Raw genomic sequence first — 23349 nt, 5'->3', positions numbered from 1 at the left:
TAAATCAGCCATCTTGAGAATTAGAACTTTAGAACTTTTTAGTCATCCAAAGGTAGTCACTTGAAATCTATGAACATATTATGGAACTGGCATCACCACTCAAAATGTATATTTAATCATGAGAATGAAAAGACAAGCCACAGAATAAAAATAGTTGCAAAACATATAATAAAAAAAAGAACAACCCAACTTAAAAAATGAGCAAAAGACTTGAACAGACACCTGACCAAAGAAGATATATAGACGGCAATAAGCACATGAAAAGATACTCAGCATCATGTATCATTGGGGAGCTGCAAATTTTAAAAAATGAGGATGCCACTATACAACTATTAGAATGGCTAAAATCCAAAATACTGATAACACTAAATGTTAGCAAGGATGTGAAGACAGAGGAAGTCTCATTCACGGCTGATTGGAATGCAAAATGCTACACCCGCTTTGGAAGACAGACTAGCAGTTTCTTACAAAACTAAACATATTCTTATCATATGATCCAGCAATTGCGCTCCTTGGCACTTATCCAAATGAGCTGAAATCGTACATCTACAGAAAAACCTGAATATGAACGTTTATAATAGCATTAATCATAATTGCTAAAATTTGGAAACAACCAAGATGTCCCTCGGTAGATGAATGGATAAACTGTGGTCCATCCAGGCAATGGAATGTCATTCAGTGATAGACAGAAATGAGCTGTCAAGCCAAGAAAAGGCAGTGAGGAAACCGAAATGCATATTGCCAAGTGAAAGAAGCCAATCTAAAAAGACTACATACTGTATGAGTGCAACCATACGACATTCTGGAAAGGCAAAACTATGGAGACAGTAAAAAGATCAGTGGTTGCCAGGAGTTCAGGGAGAAGGAGGGAGAGGGTAGGTAGAGCACAGGGGGTGGTTTTAGGGTAGTGAAGCTATCCTGTGTGATACTGTAATGGTGCATATATATCATTATACATTAGCAAAATCTACAACACAAGGAGTGAACCCCAATATGTAGTGTGGACGTTAGTAAGTAATAATGTATCAATATTGACTAATTAATTGTAACAAACGTGCCACACTAACGCAAGATGTTAATAATAGGCGAACTGGAGGGGTAAAGGGTAATGTGGCAATTTGCTATACTTTCTTTCCACTCAATTCTATAAACTTAAAACTGCTTCCCTCAAAGAAGGCTATTACATTTTTTTAAATGTATAATTGAAAATTCTTTGTACAAGTCAGGATAGATTATGTTATGCTGTGGTAACACATAACTTCAAAGGCTTAAAACAACCAAGATTTAGTTCTCACTTGCACTACCTGCTCTGGACAGGCCAGCAAGGGGGCACTGCAATCCTCTCCTTAACCAAGCTTGAGTCGGGCACCTCTGAGCCCTGATTTGGTCTCAAACCTGCCCTCCACCACCTCCTCCCCATCCCTCGACCCCACCCCATTCTCCATCCGTGCTGGACTCGCACATCCCAACTTTAGGAAGAATCTGCTAAGCCTGTTTAGAGGGAATCTCCCACCCTTGATATCTGGCTGCCTTCAGCAAGAATCCTAAGTAGGCTTAACAAGAATCCCCCTACCCTTACTGTCTCTTCTTAGTAATTTGTCATCTGCCTACCCCTCATTCACCCTCCTCCCCTCCTCCTCGCCTAGGCTATAAATCCCCAGCTGTCTCCACTGTATTCACAATTGAGTCCCCCTCCATACGGAGGTCTCTTTTCCACTGTTGCAGGAAGAGTCTCTGAATAAAATCTGCCTTTACTGCTTTAACTAGCGTCAGCCACTGGTCCTCCCTAACCACTGAGGGGCTCAGGCTGATGGATGGATTTTGACACAGCCTCTCTGGCATTCCGCTAGGCCTGCTCCATCCTCCTCTAGATTAGAGTCTTTGCCTTAAAGAAAACAATGACTACATTCGACAATGCACAAACCTAAAATCTTGCTAAAGTCACAACATAGCCCAAAATTAAGGCAACCAAGCAGGGAAAAACATTTGCAAACAAACACAGGAAAAGTTATTAAATGTAACCAGAAATTATGCCAATGCAAATTACGCCCATAAGAAGATAGCCACATTTCAACTATCAAATTAATTTTTTTAAGGTAAGGCCTACTGTTGGCAAAGGAAGTGAGCACCGGACACACACAGAGCCCTGTAAACAGGCAGGACAAGCTCACCAAAGCATCCAGAACTTAAAAACACATCATGTATTTTGACCTGCCAGTTCATGTCTAGCTTTCCCTCCTAAAGATTTATCAACAAAGATATTTGATAGACATTTTATGCTTCAAAAAAAAAATATTTTAAAGGAATGTTTAACAGGAAAAAGATGCAACCTCATAAAAATGGCCAGTAGCAATGTTTAAAAGAGGAAAAAAAATGAAACATGGGGAATGAATAGAATATACTGCTATAATATCAATAGAATATTATACTTCAAAAATTATAGATTCATTGAAGGGCTCCACAAATCTTGAAATTGTTGGAAAAAATTGTTTATGTGTGTGTATTTGCATTTTTCTGGGAAGAAGGTTAACCACTTTGACCAATTTTTATAAAGGGCTTGATAATAATCATTATAGTTAAATATTCAATGACATGAAAATATATTACTGTATATTTATTCTTTATTAGTACAGAAAACAACAGTTTTCAAAGCTAAATGAGCAAGTCTAATATGCACAGAAATAACATATTTCTGTATATAGATGTGATCACATAGAATACCAATATACTCAAAATATTAACAGTTATTACCCTTTCAATCATAGATTTGGAGATGACTTTTATCCTCTCCATTTTACCCAATTGTATTTTCTAAATTTTCTACAATTGAACCATCTATTATTTTGAAGTAAGGAGCCTTTTGTTATACTTATGCTGAACCTGGCCAGCAGCATAAATTCAAAGTGCTTCCCACTGGTTAGAAAAAATAAGTGTTTTTAAATGTTTCTTTTTTCTTTTCTCCTGCAGACCTGGGCTTTTTGAAGGGGTCAGGGAGGAGTCCTCCATTTCTTATAGGACTCTGTTGCCACTTTCTAGCATGAATAAAAACAAACAAAAACAAACCTCCCTCCTCTCTGTTAAGTGTGGCTCTCCCTACAGGTGGGTGCCCTGTGCCTGATGCATTTCCCTACGTGGGATCCTGGCTTTGAACTCCTGAAGTGGCTGGTACTCAGAGGTCTCCAAGTGTCCAGTGGCAAAGGCGACTGTAAATCTAAGAATTGTGTATCTCAAATCCATTGCTTTCAAATCCTAAAATCGTTTAAAACTAAGTATCTTTATCTTCTCCTGGGGCTTAAATGAATTTTCATTCATTCATGTCTCCCAGGAATTCTCAGCCTGGGCTGCACATTAAAATCACCTGGAGACTTTTCTTCAAAGGCCAATGCTTGTAGCCTACTGGGGTAAGGGCTAGGGAATCTGCATCCAGGACTGTCTGCACTTTGTAAAGACTCCCAGGTGACTGATGGGCATCCAGGATTGGGCCGCCTCAACCTGCTTATTCAACAGGTATTCTTTACGTCCCGGACTAGTTTCCTGGGGCTGCTGTTATAAATCCTCACAGACCTGTTGGCTTAAAACAACAGACACTTATTCTTTCACACTTCTGGCAGCCAGAGATCCAAAGTCAAGGTGTTGAAAGAAACGTGCTCCCGTCGAGGGCTCCAGGGGACAATCAGTGTCTCGCCTCCCCAGCTTCTGGTGGCTCCAGGTGTTCCTTGGTCTCCATGGCCGTGGCTGCATCACTCGCATCCCTATCTCTGTCACCACATGGCCATTTCCTCTGTGTGTCTCTTAAAATGACACCAGTCATTGGATTTAGGGTCCACTCAGCTAATCCAGAATGATCTCATCTCAAGATCCTTAACTTAATGACCTCTGCAAAGACCCTTTTGCCAAATAAGGTCACATTCACAAGTTCTGGGGATGAGGACATGGACATGTCTTTTGAGGGGCCACCCTTTGACTGCCTTCCTCCCCTATTTCCACATCCCAGGTGGCCTGCTGGTGCTGTGGGCACTGCTTTTAGTGAGTTTTCAGTCCTGTGGGAAGAAGAGAGCTGAAAGCTGGCTGGGCAAGAGCAGGAGGATGTGACCACAGCTCACAGCACGGGTGCCTTGCCACACCTTCTGAGGAGCCCAGGGTGGTGGTTTAAGCATGGACTCTAAAGTCGGACTGCTTTGACCACATACCGGCTCTGAGACCTCAGGAAATCATTTAGCCATCTCAATTTACACAACTGTTAAATGGGAATAATAATAACATTCCATATCCACTTCACAGGGTTCTAATATTTCGGATTTTTAAAATTGTATTCACCTAGAAGACATAACATAGTGCCTGGCACCTAACAAGAGTCATATGGTTTTTCAATAGATTTTTTAAATAAAATAAGAAATGGACAAACAGAATCAAACAAAATTGTCCTCAAAGACATATTAACATATTCTGTGTGTTCTTTTACCTTTCAACAAAGTATTTTATAGAAGGGAAGAAACTAACACAAATGGGATCAGAGGAAAAACTACTTCTACTTTGTTGAAATAGAGGCAGCTGTTATAATCATTCAACTGTCTCCCTTCTTCTTTTCTTAAACTTGAATAAGAATCCTTCAGCACAATGAAAAATTTAGGCTGGTTCACGTTTCACAAATCCACATAATGGCACTTGATATGGTAACTGTCTTATGTCAACATTGTTTTTTGTTTGATGGCCAAATGTTAAGTTTCATAAAAAACAATGAATTAGTTCAGTTAATTAAAAGGACGACCTTTCCCTCTGCTCAAATGGTAATAATATTTTTCTAGACTATAGTAGGCAATGAAAAACTCCTGAAAGATTGGATATTCCAGATTTTCCAATATGGTAGCTGATATGGTTTGGCTGTGTCCTCACCCAAATCTCATATTGAATTATAGCTCCCATAATTCCCATGTGTTGTGAGAGGGATCCAGTGGGAGGTAATTGAATCATGGAGGTGGGTCTTTCCTGTGCTGTTCTCATGACAGTGAATAAGTCTCATGAGATCTGATGGTTTTATAAAGGGGAGTTCCCCCACACAACCTCTTTTGCCTGCCACCATGTAAGATGTGACTTTGCTCCTCATTCACCTTCAGCCATGATTGTGAGGTCTCCCCAGCCATGTGGAACTGTAAGTCAATTAGACCTCTTTCCTTTATAAATTACCCAGTCTTAGGTATGTCTTTATTAGCAGCATGAGAACAGACTAATACAGTAAGTTGGTACAGGCAGAGTGGCGTGCTATTACAAAGATACCCAAAAACATGGAAGCAACTTTGCGACTGGGTAACAGGCAGAGGTTGGAACAGTTTGGAGGACTCAGAAGAGGACAGGAGGATGTGGGAAAGTTTGGGACTTCCTAAAGATTTGTTGAATGGCTTTGACCAAAATACTGACAGTGATATGGACAACGAAGTCCAAGTTAAGGTGGTCTCAGATGGAGATGAGGAACTTGTTGGGAACTAGAATAAAGGTGACTCTTGCTATGTTTTAGCAAAGAGACTGGTGGCATTTTGCCCCTGCCGTAGAGATCTGTGGAACTTTGAATTTGAGAGAGATTATTTAGGGTATCTGGCAGAAGAAATTTCTAGGCAGCAAAGCATTCAAGAGATGACATGGATGCTGTTAAAAGCATTCAGTTTTATGTATTCACAAAGACATGGTTTGGAAGTGGAATTTATGTTTAAAAGGGAAGCTGAACAGAAAAGTTCAGAAAATTGGCAGCCTGATGATGTGATAGAAAAGAAAAACCCATTTTCTGAGGAGAAAATCAAGCTGGCTGCAGAAACTTGCATACATAATGAGGAGTCAAATGTTAATCACCAAGACAATGGAGAAAATGTCTCCAGGGCATATCACAGATCTTCCCAGCAGTCCCTCCCATCAGAGGCCCAGAAGCCCAGAGGAAAAAATGGTTTCTTTTGTGGGCCTGGCCCAGGATCCCCCTGCTCTGTGCAGCCTAGGGACTTGGTACACTGTGTCCCAGCCACTCCAGCCATGACTAAAAGGGGCCAATGTAAAGGTCGGGTCATGGCTTCAGAGGGTGCCAGCCCCAAGCCTTAGCAGCTTACATGTGGTGTTGAGCCTGAGGGTGCACAGAAGTTAAGAACTGAGGTCTGTGAACCTCTGCCTAGATTTCAGAGGATGTATGGAAATGCCTGGATGTCCAGGCAGAGGTGTGCTGCAGGGGCAGAGCCCTAATGGAGAACCTCTGCTAGGGCAGTACGGAAGGGAAATGTGGGATGGAAGCCCCCACAAAGAGTCCCCACTGAGGCACTGCCTAGTGAAGCTGTGAGAAGAGGGCTACTGTCCTCCAGATCCCAGAATGATAGATCCACTGACAGCTTGCACTGTGTGCCTGGAAAAGCTGCAGACACTCAGCGCCAGCCCATGAAAGCAGCCAAGAAGGGGGTTGTACCCTGCAAAGCCACAGAGGCAGAGTTGCCCAAGACCATGGGAACCTACCTTTTGCATGAGGGTGACCTGGATGTGAGACACGGAGTCAAAGGAGATCATTTTAGAGCTTTGACTGCCCCGCTGAATTTCAGACTTCCATGGGGCCTGTAGTCCCTTCATTTTATCCAATTTCTCCCATTTGGAATGGCTATACTTACCACATGCCTGTACCCTCATTGTATCTAGGAAGTAACTAACTTGCTTTTGATTTTAGAGGCTCACAGGCAGAAGGGGCTTACCTTGTCTCAGATGGGACTTTGAACTGTGGACTTTTGAGTTAATGCTGAAATGAGTTAAGACTTTGGGGGATTGTTGGGGAGGCATGACTGGTTTTGAAATGTGAGGACATGAGATTTGGGAAGGGCCAAGGGTGGAATTATATGGTTTGGCTGTGTCCCCACCCAAATTTCATCTTGAATTGTAGCTCCCATATTTTCCACATGTGGAAGGGACCCGGTGGGAGGCAAATGAATCATGGGGGTGGGTCTTTCCCATGCTATTCTTGTGATAGTGAAGAAGTCTCATGAGAACTGATGGTTTTATAAAAGGGAGTTCCCCTACACAAGCTCTCTTACTTGCCACCATGTAAGACGTGACTTTGCTCCTTGTTCACCTTCAGCCATGATTGTGAGACCTCCCCAGCCATGTGGAACTGTGAGTCAATGAAACCTCTTTCCTCTATAAATTATCAGGTCTTGGGTATGTCTTAATTAGCAGTGTGACAACAGACTAATACAGTACCCTTCACAGTGAACAGCTGGATTGGATCTTGACTTTACCTTGAGTTAGGTTACAGCAACGTGGGTGTGCCTGTTTTTTTGAAGAAGTCTATTTTAGGGCTTTTGCTTGCCTATCCTCTGAGCTTTTCTCTGCCTCTATTCAAATTTTTAGATAAGAATGGGCTCTGTATTGTGGTTTCTGTCCACATAAAAAGTTGCAGTTTATTTTCTCTGAGGTTTGGGTCCCAACAGCCAGACAGGAATCATTCAAAGAACAACCTCATCTCAACCTACCTAGCTGCACGTGGCTTCCATGCAAATAGTCCATCATCTAGCTTTAAGTTCCCTTGATTCAGTGTTATCTGTTCTGAACACTTTCAAATTTGCTTATTTTTTCTAATCTCCTTCTCCTCTTTTGGCAACACCACTCTTTATCTTGTGGTTTGCATCTTTATTACTCACATTTCCTCACAATGACTGTTCATTAAAATATTTTAAATTAAGATCTTTACTGCCTTTCTAACCAAGCACATCGGGTCTTCCCATACAACACATTTTTAATTCTTATCACAGAATTTCAGGCAGTTTGTACATAATATGCTATCAAAAATTCTATTCCACTCAAGGTTGTCACAATTCAGAGATTACAGCATTTTGCAGGGTGTTTTGTTGGGGATATATTCATATATTCACTTTGTTAGCCGGCAAGCATGGTCCACGAGCCTGTACTTCACACCTCATTTGATATTACAATTCAACAAAAAAAAGGGATAAAAAGAAGCAATTATTTATTTAGATGACGGAATGGATTTTGTGAGATTAGGTAAGCATAAATTGTCATGCCAAAGTGACAATCCCTGCCCTTCTTAGGGCCCAAGGGAGGTCAGATACTAAATGTAAAGAAAGAGAAGGAGAAAGAGGACACTCTTTCTCCTTTATGAGACGATGTGAGAGTGTCTCATAATTATGTAACTCTGCTTATATAACTACTTTACTTTTTTCCCCTGTAACCTTTTTTTTATCTTTTCTAAAGAGAATGCAAAACTGATTCTCACAGAACCAAAAAGTGATAGCCATGGCCCAGGTTGCTCTTCAGTTTAAAACATTACCACTTGGTCAGTCAAATATATCAACAAAATTAATTTCCTAAGCATAGACCGTGGATATCACCATTCTGTACCCAGACAGTGATTTCTGAGGGCAGGGGGCCAGAAAATCCCATTTGGACTCCTGTAGCACAACAGCAGGAGGCATGAGACTAAGGTAACTGGGGTGGCGCCCACTCCAGCTCCTGTCCCCATCAGCATCTGCTGCCCATCAACAATCCCTCTCCCACTCTCTGCCCAAGCTCTTCCATTAGGGCTGGTCAAAACCCCTGGTTCAGGGCTGGCTACAGTGACTGGTTCAGGGTGGGTGCACAATCTAAGTGATGCCAAACAGAGCCAGTGGTTACCAGCACTGGGATGTGTGCCTGGCCTATCTGGGGACAGTAGCTTTCTCCCTGAAGTGACCAAGTTAGCAGATGTTTGCTGGGAGCTGCTAGCAGTCATCTTGCCTCCAGGAGGGAAGGGCCTGTCTGAGAAAAAGCCAAACCAGGGAGACAGGTTGCTAAGGATACTGGTTGAGCACCTACCTGACCCTACATTCCTGGTACCAGGCCACCCCCAAACTTCTCTACCTGCAGGGACACAAACCCACCTGATAAGCTCAGCAACCAAGAGTGAGTCTGCCACTGGGAATACAAACACACAGGGCCCCCAGGCAAAGTAGAGAATCAAGCTACAACTTTTGACAGAAACCAGCTTCAAAGAGTGTGGCAAACACTGTGAGCCGATCACCCAGCAGTCACCCGTTCTCCCATCCTCATTCCCTGGCAACAGAGACCATTTCCCACTACAAAGCCTGGAAATAATACCAGAGACTCATTTTCCAAGGGTACCCTGCCTCTCGGGCAAAAGCATGAAACCCACTGCGTATTGATAAGATCTAAAGGGAAGACTTCCATGGATATTGTTGGAAAGGTTTTCCTCCCTGGTAAAAAGGGACACATGAGGAGAGACCCCCCCTCCCCCTTCCAGTCTTTAGATATCGTTGGCTGAGTCCGTGATGCCTGGAAGAGCTGCAGCCATCTTGTGACCATGAGGAACCCAAGCTAGAGAGTGACAATCAGGGCACTGGGTATACTGAAGTGGGAAGACAGAAAACACCCAGGAGACACCGTTGTGCTGCTGGATTCACCATCCATGGCACCATCTACCTCTCAATTTCTTTTATGTGAGATGACAAAACCCTGCTGCAGCAACCACTTTGAGGTAAATATTCTATTACTTGCAACTGAAAGCACCTAAGCAATGTAAAAATCCAAGGCTCCCTAGAAACTAACAACCCAGAATTTAGGAGCATCTAGCAGGCAGACACAAATTTTCAGGGAAACCATGGGTCAAGCGGGGTTGTGGGCTGAAAACTCTGTTGATAGATGTAGAGAATGATGACTGGAACATAGAGTTTAGAGTAAGAGGCATCCAGATTACTTAGTCAGTGATTCCTAAAGGAATGCTTTAGACCACTCCGTCTGAGTCACTTCTCACCCTCTGAAAGAGATCTTCAAAAGCAGGCAGAAGAGAGTTCTAGCTGAGGTTGGCTGGGGTCACCCAAGAAGAGACAGCACTTGCCAGCAACTCATTGGAAAAGACCCTCCATTTCTCATGCTCCCTTCCGCCCAGGCCTTCATTCATTCACGGAAGGCCTCCCCCATTCCTAACGCTGCAGGCCTTGAAGAGTTTAAAGACTAGGGAAGAAAGAGAATTGGTTGTGACAATATATGGTGATAAGCAACAAACTCGGAAGGGGCTCGTGTGGTAAGCTGAGGAGTCTGAGCCCCCTCCTGGGAGAAGTGGGAGCCAGAGGTTTTAAAGCAGGAGGCCGCATGTCCAGCAAAGCTTGTTAGCCCTCCCAGGGAAGCAATCTCACAGAAGACTGGTGTTTAATGAAACAAGAAAATAGAGGCAATGAGACTGGTAGGGAAGGCGGCTGCAACACAGGTGAGAGTTCTTTCTACCTGCCAGGTGTCCTGATGTGAGGTGAAACGTGATCACCTCTCTCTGGGTCCCAGGTGAGTTCAGCCTTGTAAAGCCCAAGGCTGGTGTCTGAACGAGAGAAGACAGGTTGCCTTCCAGCAATGCCAAGTTCATTCAAATTAAGATTCTGAGGCCATGTGCCAATTCCCAAGTGTGATATCAGCAAAATAACTATATTTAAGCACTAAGGGACGAATGCCCAATAGCTAAAGCTACCCTCGGTTTGCTCATTACTAAGTATATTTTCCCCTTGCCTCTTAAATCATTTTTATTTCCCCTATTTCCTTCTTCAACTCTTTGCTGCAAACAATAACAATAGTAATAATAAAGATAAAAATTTAAAACGCGGTTACCAAACCCGACGCTGTGACAAATGTGAACTCTGGTGATTTTTGAGACTGCCGACCTAATTAGGTCATTTTTGTATGAAGAGCATCAAGGATAGAAGCCTCATACCGTGGCACATCCCAGTAATGGAGCCATTCAGAAGCGGCATGGCTGAGCTACGCTGATGAGCACAAAGGAAACCATTTCCCATTAAACGCAGAGGCATCGCTTTATCCACACACACATTATTTTGCTATCAGCTCTGGCAGCCACTCCCCTCCTCCCCACTGCCGAGGTGCCCTGGGGATCTCCACGCTTACCTGCTCTGCGTGTCCGGGCGATGGCCCATGCAGGTGAGGGTGGCCGACGTCTGAGTGCTGCCATTATCAATTTCCTCCTGGACTGCCCATTGGTCCTCACTGCTGACTCTCACTGCCGTTATCTTCACACCTGCTGCCGCCTTAATTCTGTGGGGTGGGAAAACAATGATATTATATATAATAAAACCATTTTAGTTTGAAACAGGTAGTAAAAGACGGCACGAGAGCAGATCACCGGGAAAGCATCTGTAATATCGCCCCCTTCCTCTGGGAGATGTGGGGGAGAGTGGTGGCAAGTGCCTTTCTTTTAAAAACTAAGTGTCTTGTAATTTTTACAAGTGCCTGGAAGTAGGAGCCCCAGCTTTTGCCATGTGCATTAATTTTCTATTTAATCAGTGTGCTGGGAACCAGATCACTGCTGCTCCAGGGACCCCAACATGACGCAAATGAGACAGATGCCTCGGGGCAGGAGAGATGCATCTGCAAGGCCTATTCTTCACCTGGAGATGGAGAAGAGTCTTTAAGATGCGGGGTGGGTTGTGCAAGGCCAGAAGATCGCACAGCCCAGGGGATGGAAGAGGAGGCTATCGCACTGGGCACTCTGGGAGCAGGAATGGACAGGAGCACCCAGTCCTCAGGTGTTTGAAGAACAAACATGGCATTCAGGCAGGATAACGGGGCCAGGTGCTGCCTGGTACAATGTTCACAGAACACGGTTCCGCCAGGAAAAATCAAGGACCCAGGTGTGTTGCCATTGAGAAAAGGCCAAGGAGAGTTCACAGTCTGGGTTTCTTTCTTTTTGTACACTGCTCCTGAAATGATCCTCACGTTGCTACTAACCAGAAAACATCTCCTCTATAACAGTGCGGAGTCCACGGACAACATCCATGTTCTCCCAGGGCAACCTGGGGACTTGGCCCAATGCTGTGTATGCATCTGGAGGGTCACCAGGATGAAGGCAGGCCGTGGGGTGCCCACTGCTTACTATGCCTTAACTGAACATAGGTATCACCACAAGGGCCCACTGGGACTTCTGGGGATGTAAACTAATGCTGCGAACTAATGCTGCAGAGGTCAGTGCATGCTGGGCTGGGAAGGTGACCAGCTCCTCTCTGCTTCCCAGAAGCCTGTGGACCCACAAGGCCCAGTGAGGCCCTGGGCATCCTCTCCCATGAACAAAAAAGGGATACCAAAGGCAGCCAAATATTATCTGGAGGAGAGGAGTGTCAGCAAAGACAGGTGCATTATGCCAGACATCCCAGCACCACCAAGAAAAGATTGATGGGAAGCAAAGATTCCCTCCAAGATTAATCAATCAAACCCACACATAGCAGCAGGTCTAGGACACTATTTAAAAACAAGTGAATGAAAGTGAAAAGACAGCCTACAGAATGGGAGAAAATATATGCAAATTATCTATTCGATAAGGGCCTGGCATTCAGCATATATAAAGTACTCCCACAAAATCAACAACAAAAGCAAATAACATAATTAAAAACTCGGCAAAGGTCTTGACTAGACATTTCTCCAAAGTTATATAAGTGGCCAATAAACACATGAAAATACCCTCAACAACATCATTAGTCATCAGGGAAATGCAAATACAAACCACAATAAGATACCACTTCACACCCATTGCGATGGCTAAAATAAAAAAGACAGATACTAAGTGCTGGTGAGGATGCAGAGAAATTGGAACCCTCATACGCTGCTCTTGGGAACATAAAATGGTACAACCACTGTGGAAAACAGTTTCCCAGTTTCTCCAAAAGTTAAACATAGAATTACCATATGGTCTAGCAATTCCACTCCTAGGTATATACCTAAATGAATTGAAAACGGGCGCTCAAATGAATACTTGTATGCTCATGTTCACAGCAGCACTGTGGGCAATACGTAAAAGACTGAAACAACTCAAATGTCCATCTATGATGGAGGCAAAAATAAAATGTGGTCTATCCATACAATGGAATAGTATTCAGCCATAAAAAGGGATGAAGTTCTGACACATGCTACGTGATGAACCTCGATAACGTGATGCTGAGTGAAAGAAGCCAGACACAAAAGGCCACATAGTGTATGACTGCATTCAGATGAAACATTCAGAAAGTAAATCCATAGAGACAGAAAGTAGACTGGTGGTTTCCAGGGACTGGGGAAGAGTGAGGATGGGGGAAATGGGGAGTAGCTGCCTAGCTAATGGGTACCCAGTTTCCTTTTGGGATGATGACAGTGTTTTGGAAGTAAACAAAGATGGTGGTCCAACAGCACTGTGAATGTACTAAATGCCAGTGAAATGGCTAATTTTATGTGATGTAAATTTTACCTCAATACAAAAAAGAAAATGGGGGAAAAAAACCCACAGGTGAAAAATGACCCCTCCCAGGAGCGACTGAAACTTTAAAAAAATAGAATGTATCAAAATCAAATCAAAACACCTGTAAGACCCAAGGAAGGCGGCCTCTCATGGCAGAGTTCAAGCAGGAGAGAGATTCTCGAACCTGAGGAAAGCCCCAACTTTACTACCCACCATAAGGAACCTTGAGTGTAGAATTAGGGGATTCAAATGTCTGCATATCTCATTAAAGAAAATGAAATGTTTCTGCCTCCCTTTCTCCCCTTCCTGTAGGTCTTTACACAGACTCCAAGACATCCTTCTGCTTGCTCTTGCACACCCCAAAAAGTCACTGCAATGCCTGCAATTCCCGGAGACTCTGATGCCATGCCTTGCCTTGACTTGATCATTCTTCCGCTAAATTCCGGGGTCCAAATCTGCTACTTTCACAAAGCTTTCTTTCTTGCTGTCATGATGTTCCAGGAATTAATTAATGCAAACCACAAATAGAGGCATCCTGTTCTGTCCCTGCCCCCAGCCATCCCATCTTGTTGCCAAAGGGGCAACTGCAGAGAATGTTCCAGAGCCGTATCTAGAGAAACAGAGTCCCTTCCGCTGTCCACACACCACCTCCTTCCTATCGGTACTTGCTACCATAATAGCTTTTCTCACTCTCCCACAGAGTTCTTTCACCAAGCAGCCGTGTGGCCAGGCCTGTCACCGTTGTTCTCAACGTCCAGATGAACAAATCAGACCCTCCCACCCGACAGCACGCGACCGGCTCAAGGTCACACAGCTGGTTCTGGCAGAGCCAGGATTCGAAACCAGATCCCCTCACTCCAAATCCCATTCCTTTCCCTCCTGCACTGGCCCATTAACAGAGGATTTCTTTTGTGACCCACATTGCATCATTTATTGCCTGACAAATGCCTCAGTAGTTAAGTCTGGGGACAATAATATCTCGCATTTTAGTTCCTTAATTGAGCCCTCATTGCCAGGCCTCTCTCCCTTCAGTCTTGGAGATACAACACGTACCCACTGAAGGATCTTCTGTGAGATTTTTGTTCCTTTTCTATTCTGACCCAAAACTAAGACACAGGTCCCCTCGTCCTCAGGGGCTTCCTCATTCATCAGCTCTGAATTGATTCGTGGGACTCCGTGCTTGATGCTTCTTCCACTGGGGCTTCTGGCCTCTGGTTTATCCCGACAGAGACTCTCACAGTGGGCAAACGCTTCCTCAGAGTCTGAGAAGCAGAGGGTCGAGTGCGGGGAGGCAGTCTAAATCTTCCACAGAGCATTTCCCAGCACGTGGGGTGCCCTGGCAGAGGCTGAGGAAACACAGTGCTTGCTGGTCCTAAACAGGTCCAGGGGACCCGAGGAAGGCAGAGAGGCAGGACTTGGGACAAGCTGACCATTAGCCAACAAATGTCAACATTTTGAAATATTTTGGCAACCAGCACAGCCTTCCCAGCACCTGCAGGCTGCACATCAGGACCATCGGACTGCTTCCCCTTAGTGAAGTTATTACATTTGAATACAAGCAGAGGAAAGACCAAGGTGGCCTCTCCAGGTTGCCGTCCAGGTGGGATGATCGGCCCCATGACACCACAAATGCATTTCCAGCTAACTGCTGCTAAGCTCTCAAGACAACAACCAACTCTTTACTTTCCCCCGGTCAACTGGAGCCCAGATGACAGCCCATCCTAGCAGCCATCCATTTACTTTCCTTCCCAGAGGCAGGGGACCCCCCACATGTACCCTAGAGGTTTGGCCAACTGGGCATCTCCAGTTTTTATTTTTGTTTTTATTATTATTATACTTTAAGTTCTGGGGTACATGTGCTGAATGGGCAGGTTTGTTACATAGGTATACCCGTGCCATGGAGGTTTGCTGCACCCATCAACCAGTCGTCTACATTAGGTATTTCTCCTAATGCTCTCCCTCCCCTAGCCCCCCAACCCTCTGAGAGGCCCCAGTGTGTGATGTTCCCCTCCCTGTGCCCATGTATTCGCATTGTTCATCTTCCACTTATGAGTGAGAACATGCAGAGTTTGGTTTTCTGTTCTTGTGTGGGCATCTCTATTTTGTCCCGTCTCAGTTTCACTTCATGACTACTCCACTCCACTGTCCACAGCCAAGCATCCCACTTGGCATTGAGGCTCGGGACACAATTATTTTTCTCGCTGGCCTCAGTCTTCCCACCCCTCTTAGGAGTGTTGCCCCCCCCGTCAATCAGCTCCTGTGCACACCACAAGCACTGCCGCCGGATGCCTCCTTAGGGGACAGGGCTCCTCGGGTTCCAGTAGCTTCCAGGATCACAGTCAAGCCACACCCAAGAAGGTCCCTTGCTGCATTTGCAATTTGGAAAACAAGGGGATCCATAAATTCCAGTGTGGCTGATTTCCAGGCCACGAGGAAGTCTCCAGAAACCAGATGCCTATCTCAGTCGCTCTTCCCTTGTGGCTGGCTCAGCAGGCATTCTAGGGCTCAGCAACTCTCCAAAGAGTGGACTTTCAAGCTGCAAAAGTGCCCTCAAAACTGTAGTAAAGGCAGCAGGCTTCTACAGATACTGAGGAGAGTACCTGTAAGCATGTAAGTCACAAAGTAATTCTCTCCATAACGGCTGAAGCCAAAACAGGGCTGATGCACTCCAGGACTGTCTTTGTCTTGACTTTTCAATTATCATTATTAGTTATCATTATCACTATTATTATTAACAATCCACTCTGGTGTATCCCCTTGTGCAGTACAAAAGTCAAAACACTTACTCAGCAGAATGGCTAAACTGAAAAGAGAGAAAAAAGCAAATGGTGGCGTGGTCATGGAGTGACTGGGACTCGTGAACATTGCTGGAATGAGTGTAATTTGGTTCAACCTCTTTGGAAAGCTATTTGGTGATAACTACAAAGCCTGAATTTCTGTAGACCCTGTAACAGCATTGCCACTCCTCGGTTTATGCCCAACAGAAATGCGTGCACCTGTTCCCCAAGACACACATACAAGAAGGTGCACGACACCCCTGCCATCAGCCCAAAATGGAAACAACCCAAAATGCTCATTGCCTTAATCTGTTCAGGACAGTCTAACAAAATACCACAAACTTGAAGGCTTATAAACAACAGAAATTTATTTCTCACAGTTCTGGAGGCTGGGAAGTCCAAGAGCAAGATGTCAGCAGTTTCACTGCAGGGTGAGAGCTTGCTTTTTTATAGATGGGGCCGTCATGCTGTGTCCTCACATGATGGAAGGGGTGACAGAGCACCCTCAAGCCTCTTTTATAAGGGCATTAATCCCATTCCTTTAGGGAGATGACCTAATCTCCTCCCAAAAGGCCCCACTTCCTAATAACACTGCCTTGGGGATTAGAATTTCAACATGTGAATTTTGGGGGGATACAGACGTTCAGACCCTAGCACCCATTGACAACGGAACTGGTAAAGCGTAACATCTCACAGTAGAACACTATACAGCAGTAACAAGAGGAAGCAGCCTATCACCACACAACAACACAGTGATCTTCCAAATACACAGCTGAGTGGAAGAAGCCAGGTACCAAAAGCGCGCACTGTGCAATTCCGTTCATGGAAAGTCAGAAACAGGCACACAGATCTCCGAGGTAAAAGCCTGCACAGTGGCTGCCCTGTGGTGGACGCAGTCGCTGAGTGGAGTCCCGCTGGGCTTCTGGGGACCCTGCCATGCTCTGTCTCTCCTTCTGCATGCCGATTACTTGGTGGTTGTGAGAACTCATCAGTCTGTGCTCGCTTATGCAAACTCTTCTGCATGTAGGTTACAGTTCAATATGAAGTTCAAAACAAACCAAGTGCATTGTAACAGGGATGTAAGTCAGAGCCAGGGGGACACAGTGGCTCCAACACTGTCCATGTTCACTGGGAGGTCTCCAGGTGAACCCAAATGCCACCACCCCAGACACACAGAGGCGTTTCTCCCCCAGACCTCCACCAGGTGTCTGCAGTCCCTTTGCCTCTGAGCTACAAGAGTGACCTGAGCTTTGGCCTTCTCTGTGATGGAGGATTGCCTGCTGGAAAGAGTCTGAGTCCAGATGAGCATCCCTTCTGGTTGGACCAGGGAGAGATGACATTCTAGCTGCTGTAGATAAGTCACAAGAAAGCCAACTGGACTCCAGGCCAGCCTCTACCCAGCAGGGACAGACAGACAGGGCACAGGTTCACACCTTCTCCATCTCACTCCCCATATGTATTTCCCAGCCCATATCATCCACCACCTAGCTGGGCACAAGGAAACCTGCTCTATGAATACACGCCTGCATCTTTCTGTCTTCTACTTAGACCAGCCACTTTTGAACTAAATACTCAACTCTACAGGGTTTTGGGTTTGTTTGGTTGTCTACATAGTGGGTGTGCAGTAAAGGGCTAACTTTGCCCGAAGACAGGTCTGGCCTTTGCCTTCACCTCCTGAGAACTAACTTTTAAGCCTTTGGAATTTCTTGCCTGATAAGAGTGTCTGTGTTTACCTTGGGCCTTGGGCCATGCCAGATAATCTGTGCTTCAATATGACTTATGGTAGGGAGGCTTGGGCCACATGGGATCTGCTTGACCACTGGAGGGACTGGAGAGGAACACCGGCCAAGTGGGTGGTCAGCCATGTCTATGTGACCAAGTCCCAAAAAAATGCTCCAGATGCCAAGCTTGGGTGAGCTCCCCCAGTTGGGAGCACTCTGTGCCTATTGTTGAACATCAGCTCTGGGAGAAGCGAATGCTGTCCACACGACTCCACTGGGAAAGGTCAACTGGGAGCTTGCCCTGGACCTCTACTGGATCCTACTCTATGCACCTCTTCCCTTGGCTGATCTTAGTTTGTATCCTTTCACTAGAACAAACAATATTTATGAGTATAACGGCTTTTCTGAGTTCTTTGAGTTCTACTAGAAAATTATTGAACCTGAGGGTGGTCTTGGGGACCCTCCAGACTTGCAGATGGCATCAGAAGTGAGGGTGGTCTTGAGACCTTCCCAGCTTCCCAGTGGGTGGGTCAAGTCTTTCAATGTCTGCCATGGGCGGGGGTTGGAGAAAGAAGCATGCAATTAGAACTCACGCCATCAAAGCTGTGAAATACTTTCATACCCCATATCATGCACCCAGTCCTCCAAAGTTTAAAGAGGATTTCTTGAGTTCCAGGTACTACACATGAAGCACTTGGAAATGCAAAGAGGAGCATGGCTCAGTCCAGACCAGTGAGTCTTAAATGGTTTTGGCCACAGACTGAGACTGTGGCTCACCTTCCCCCAGTACCTATTTCACAGTAGAAAAAGAACTTGTTCACAAATGCTGAAATGTCTCGAGCCCCTTCTGGAAGCCAGGCACTGTCCGCCGCCTTGCACTGCTAATACACAGACGCCTCGTGCAACCCCATGGGGGTAGTATCGCTTCTGCTTCCATTTTCCACATGAGAAAACTTGATGAGTGTCACTAGTAAGGCAAATTGTGTGGGTATGACTGGGGGAGGGAAATTTTGTATTCTGCTTTAGCCAGAGGAGATAAAGAGGATTCCTGTTTGGACAGTAAAAGGTACTCACAGTCTACTGGAAATTCACTAGCAAAAATATCTAGTTAAGCACATCTACTAACATTTGAGTTAACCAAAGAGCCCACAATGGAAGAACTTAGTTCTTCATTAGTTCAGGAAACTGAACTAATAAATATTCCACAAAAAAAGCAAGGAAAGCTACAACCTGAATTCACAACCATCTGAAGACAATACTACCAAATGCCTTGATGATAATAAACTGTCCTGTCCAAATTCTGATGGCTGCAAGATGCCAGCAGCCATGTGCATCCTAGCGCCACTCAGGAATATTTGTGGATTATAATAGCTGAGCTTTACTGAGGCCACTCCCCGTGCCAGACACTTTCCCAAGGTCTTTGCATAAATTTTCTCATGCTTTACCTGTATCAACATATGTAATCCTCTTTGCAGCACTATGAGTAGGTCTCATTATCCTAGACTTACAAATGCGAAATCTGTGGCACCAAACAATTAAGGAACAAGCACAAAATCAGAAGGTGGAGGCAGGGTGGAGTGTAGGGGTCCTCATTTCTGAGCCTGCCCGTCTGGCCACTATACTTGACCGGCACAGCACAGGTACTCGCACCAGCCTGCCAGGTTCAGGTCCTGGCTTGCCATTGACTCTTGCTGCAATACAGAGGCTCCTCCTCTCTCAAATGATGAAAAAATAAGTGTCTATAAGGGGTTGAATAGTGTCCCCCAGGGATTCATATCCACCCAGAACCTCACAATGTGACCTTATTGAGCCACAGGGTCTTCATTGATGTAATTACTTAGGTATCTCAAGATGAGACCATCCTGGATTTAGGGTGGGCTGTAAATCCAACGAGTGGTGTCTTTATAAGAGACAGACAGGGAACCTGAGAAGGCAGCGATGTGAAGTCAGAGAGAGAGAGAGAGAGAGCTGGAGTTATGCTTCTATGGGCCAAGGAACATGAAGGACTGCCAGCAACAACCGGAAGGTAGGAGAAAAGCATGAGAAGGTTTCTCAACCCTACCAACATATTGATTTGGGGCTCTGGCCTCCTAGAACTGTGAGAGAATAAATTTCTGTTGTTTTACGCCACCACGTTTGCGGCCATTTCTTGTGGCAGCCCCAGGAATCTAACACAGTGGCCATCTCGTGAGGCTGCTGCAAGGGTTAAGTAAGCTAATACAATATAAAGTGCTGGCACAGATGGAGTGCTACAGGCATGTTTATTATTATTATGTTACGCCGTATCTGTGACTCAAAGAAGGGAGTGAGACAGTCTGTCTAGGGAAACAGTGGCTTACATGTAAACAAAATTAACTGACAAAACAGAAATAAATAAATTCTGATATCTTTGCTTTGGAGTGAAACACTGGGCATTCCTCCCTCCCTAGCAGAGCTGGATACACCCAAGAATGAATGTCAGGAAGGTGATGGAGAAAGAAGGATTAGGAGCAAGACTCCCAGAATTTAATTCCAGCTGCAAGACGGACTAGCTGTGAGGCCTTGGATAACCATTGAATTTCTATGACTCAGTTTCCTTATCTGTAAAATGTGGATAATAACACTGTCTACCTACAGTGTTGCTATTATGAAGATTAAGTGAATTGGTGTATATAACGTACTTAGAAGAACACCTGGAACAAAGACGTGGATCAGCATTAGCTATTATTAATTTCCTAACAATGAACTACCATATGGTCTCCAGAGATCAGACATATAAGCATTTAAGCCTCCTACCTTGTGAGATGTCCTTTGGAACTACCCTAAGTCTCCAGCCAGGATTCTAAACACTTCTTCTCCAGATATGATTTCCTGATCCTACTCATCTTCCTTAGCAGAAAATTCCTCTAACATCCCTAGGCAAGGCAAATGTCTCCATTTGCCACAGTAGATCCATTTATTTCATAAGGGGTGCTCTAGAGAACATCCAGCCCTCAATCCTTTGGGCCCAAAGGACATTGCTGTACACCTGACAAATTCTTGGACATGTCATAGCAGTTGCAATTGATTTTTAAAAATCCAGTTCTGGTGCATGTCCATGAAAACGTCCAGAGATAGAGCCAAATTCAGATGCAACTCACTATAGAGGTTCAAATGTTACCCCCAGTTCCATTAGGCACTGGACCCTGTTCAACTCTCATGCATGTGGGCTTTGTTCACCAATTCTTCTCATGGTCACAGTGTTGCTGCAGCAGCTCCAGATCTCACATCCTCATCCACAACAAAAAAGCAAAATTCTTTCCCTTAGATCAAACATCCCAGAGCCAGGTTTTCATTGGCCAAATTAAACTGAGTGCTCAATCTTGAGCCAATCATTATGGCATCTAGGGTAGAGGGACAATGCTCATGGGCTTAGCTGGTCAACAACTATCCCTGCACTAAGGGTGAAGTTAACCCCTCCTAACCACATGGGAGAGGTTAGCAAGGAGTGGCTCCTGAAAGGAAATTCAAGTTACAACAGAACAAATGAATGCTGGGTATCAAAAACACAAACCTAAAACCAAACTATTGACATTTTCCTCTCTCTTAAACACAAGTTATACAATTGTTTCTAAATCCCAGTCCTTAGTCCAAATCCTTCCTAATTTTAGATTATCTTTGTTAGAACAATTTAAGCCCAGGAACATCTATGTCTTGAATATTCATTAAGTTTGTTTTAGAGAAATATCTTTAGGCTTGGTGATATTCTTAGCACTTGTTATTTAAAAGCTACAATATCTAAAACTACGTGGAAAAGATAAATGGTCTCACCACCGTAATGAATTTGCAGGATTTGGGCTCTGAGCATAGAAAAATATAGGACCACAAGATGGCAGTAGCATACAACGAGTTTTATTTGGGCAACGCTTTGACAGGTTTGCATGAAAGGAGCCCCTCACAGCATGAGACAGTCCAAAGGATGTGGCCTGAGGGGCCACCAGCCAGAGGGGAGGAGGGAAAGAACTCTGAAAGGAGAGGTAGATTCAAGACAGGGGCTCACATGTCTAGATAATGTCACTCAGCAGCACAGTGGGGAGTCTCTGGGTCAGAGAGCTCTAAAGGGCAGTTGCAGCTTGAGTTCTTTTATAACTAAAAGGTTTATCTTATTTACAACTAACAGACATTGGACCAGTTTTGCAGGGTATGCAAAACAGGCAGGCTCCAAATGGCTAAAAATCTGTTTATTTGGGCTATGTTTAAAACAATTGGATGTGTAAAAATATGAGTTTGGTGCCAGCAGGCTTTTGAGCTAACAGGTCCCAGCCTGCTGTGAAGAAACAAACAACACAGGGGCCAATGAGCAGGAACCATTTTTATCCCACTTACATAATAACCAATTTCTGACATACAACAACAACAAAAAAATTTATACGTATATTTCCATAAGTTCTTCATTATATAAACATTAGCTGTATGAATCCTTGAAATTATGGGATTACATAGGGAAGGATAAATTGGCAGAACAAGAAACCATTCGTTGATGAATGGACTCTTCCAGATGTCAGTCCCTGCCCACACATGGCCCTTGGATAACAGCAGCATCTACCCCCACCCACCACTTCAACATCTCTGCCATCTTGATCGGTCAGATTCTGCTGACTGCCAACTATAAATACAATGCAAAAGCAATGCAAATCCATTGCAAAGTGAAACTGCATATCTTGTAATAGTAGAGGATGGACAAATGCATGCAAAACTATCGACAAAGAGAATAAGGCCAGGGTCTACAATCACCCTTCAAGATATATTTACCAGCCAGGCATGGTGATTCATGCCTGTAATCCCAACACTTTGAAAGGCCAAGGCGGGCAGGTCACCTGAGGTGAGGAGTTCAAGACCAGCCTGGCTAACATGTGAAACCCTGTCTCTACTAAAAATACAAAAATTAGCCAGGCGTGGTGGTGGGTGCCTGTAATCCCACCTACTCCAGAGGCTGAGGCAGGAGAATTGCTTGAACCTGGGTGGTGGAGGTTGCAGTGAGCCAAGATCACGCCACTGCACTCCAGCCTGGGTGACAGAGCAAGATTCCATCATAGATAGATAGATAGATAGATAGATAGATAGATAGATAGATAGATAGTAAACAAGTGAAGAGGAGAAAATCAGTGAGGACAATGGGTGCTTCAGAAGACAGCAGTTTCAATAGCCGAGTATCGTGAAGCTCTTGGGCAAACTGGGGAAGCCCTCAAATATTTCCGCTAAACGGATCCTTTTTATGATCCTACTGGCAATGTCAAACATGAAATGAGAACTGCAATATTATATAGTTATAGAAAACTGGAAGAAAAATGACAAATTATCAACATGCATTCTTTGTTCAAAGTGCACAGATCGGGAATTGCCAACCCCTAATTTTGTTTACTACAAGATAAAATAAACTTTTATTATAATCTTTATTTCATTTCTCAAGGAAGAAAAAAAAACCCAATCAAGTTTTTTCTATTTTCTATGAAATTTTGGTTCCCAATTTTAGTCAATTAATTTTAATTAGCCAAAAATACTTAAAGAAAATTTTTCCATCACACCCTTCTAGCTTTGAATTGCAATGCTCATAAAAATGTATATTCATGTGTGTGAAAATATGCTAATATTGTATGTT

The 23349-nt window shown here is 44.3% G+C and overlaps 1 protein-coding gene across 2 annotated transcripts in view; it reads right to left on the bottom strand.

Moving 5' to 3' along the window:
• Window positions 1-23349, bottom strand: part of TMEM132B (transmembrane protein 132B) — a 522146-nt gene that overhangs the window by 242287 nt on the left and 256510 nt on the right. For both annotated transcript variants that reach the window (XM_054444267.2, XM_054444268.2), the window contains one exon: window positions 10918-11064. In XM_054444267.2, coding sequence (XP_054300242.1) covers window positions 10918-11064 — 147 coding nt within the window. The remainder of the gene's footprint in view (window positions 1-10917; window positions 11065-23349) is intronic.

Source organism: Pongo pygmaeus, chromosome 10 (assembly GCF_028885625.2).
Source record: "Pongo pygmaeus isolate AG05252 chromosome 10, NHGRI_mPonPyg2-v2.0_pri, whole genome shotgun sequence".
Classification (NCBI taxonomy): domain Eukaryota; kingdom Metazoa; phylum Chordata; class Mammalia; order Primates; family Hominidae; genus Pongo; species Pongo pygmaeus.
Note: the sequence above shows the minus strand (reverse complement) of the source record. Positions and strands in the feature narration are given on the sequence as shown.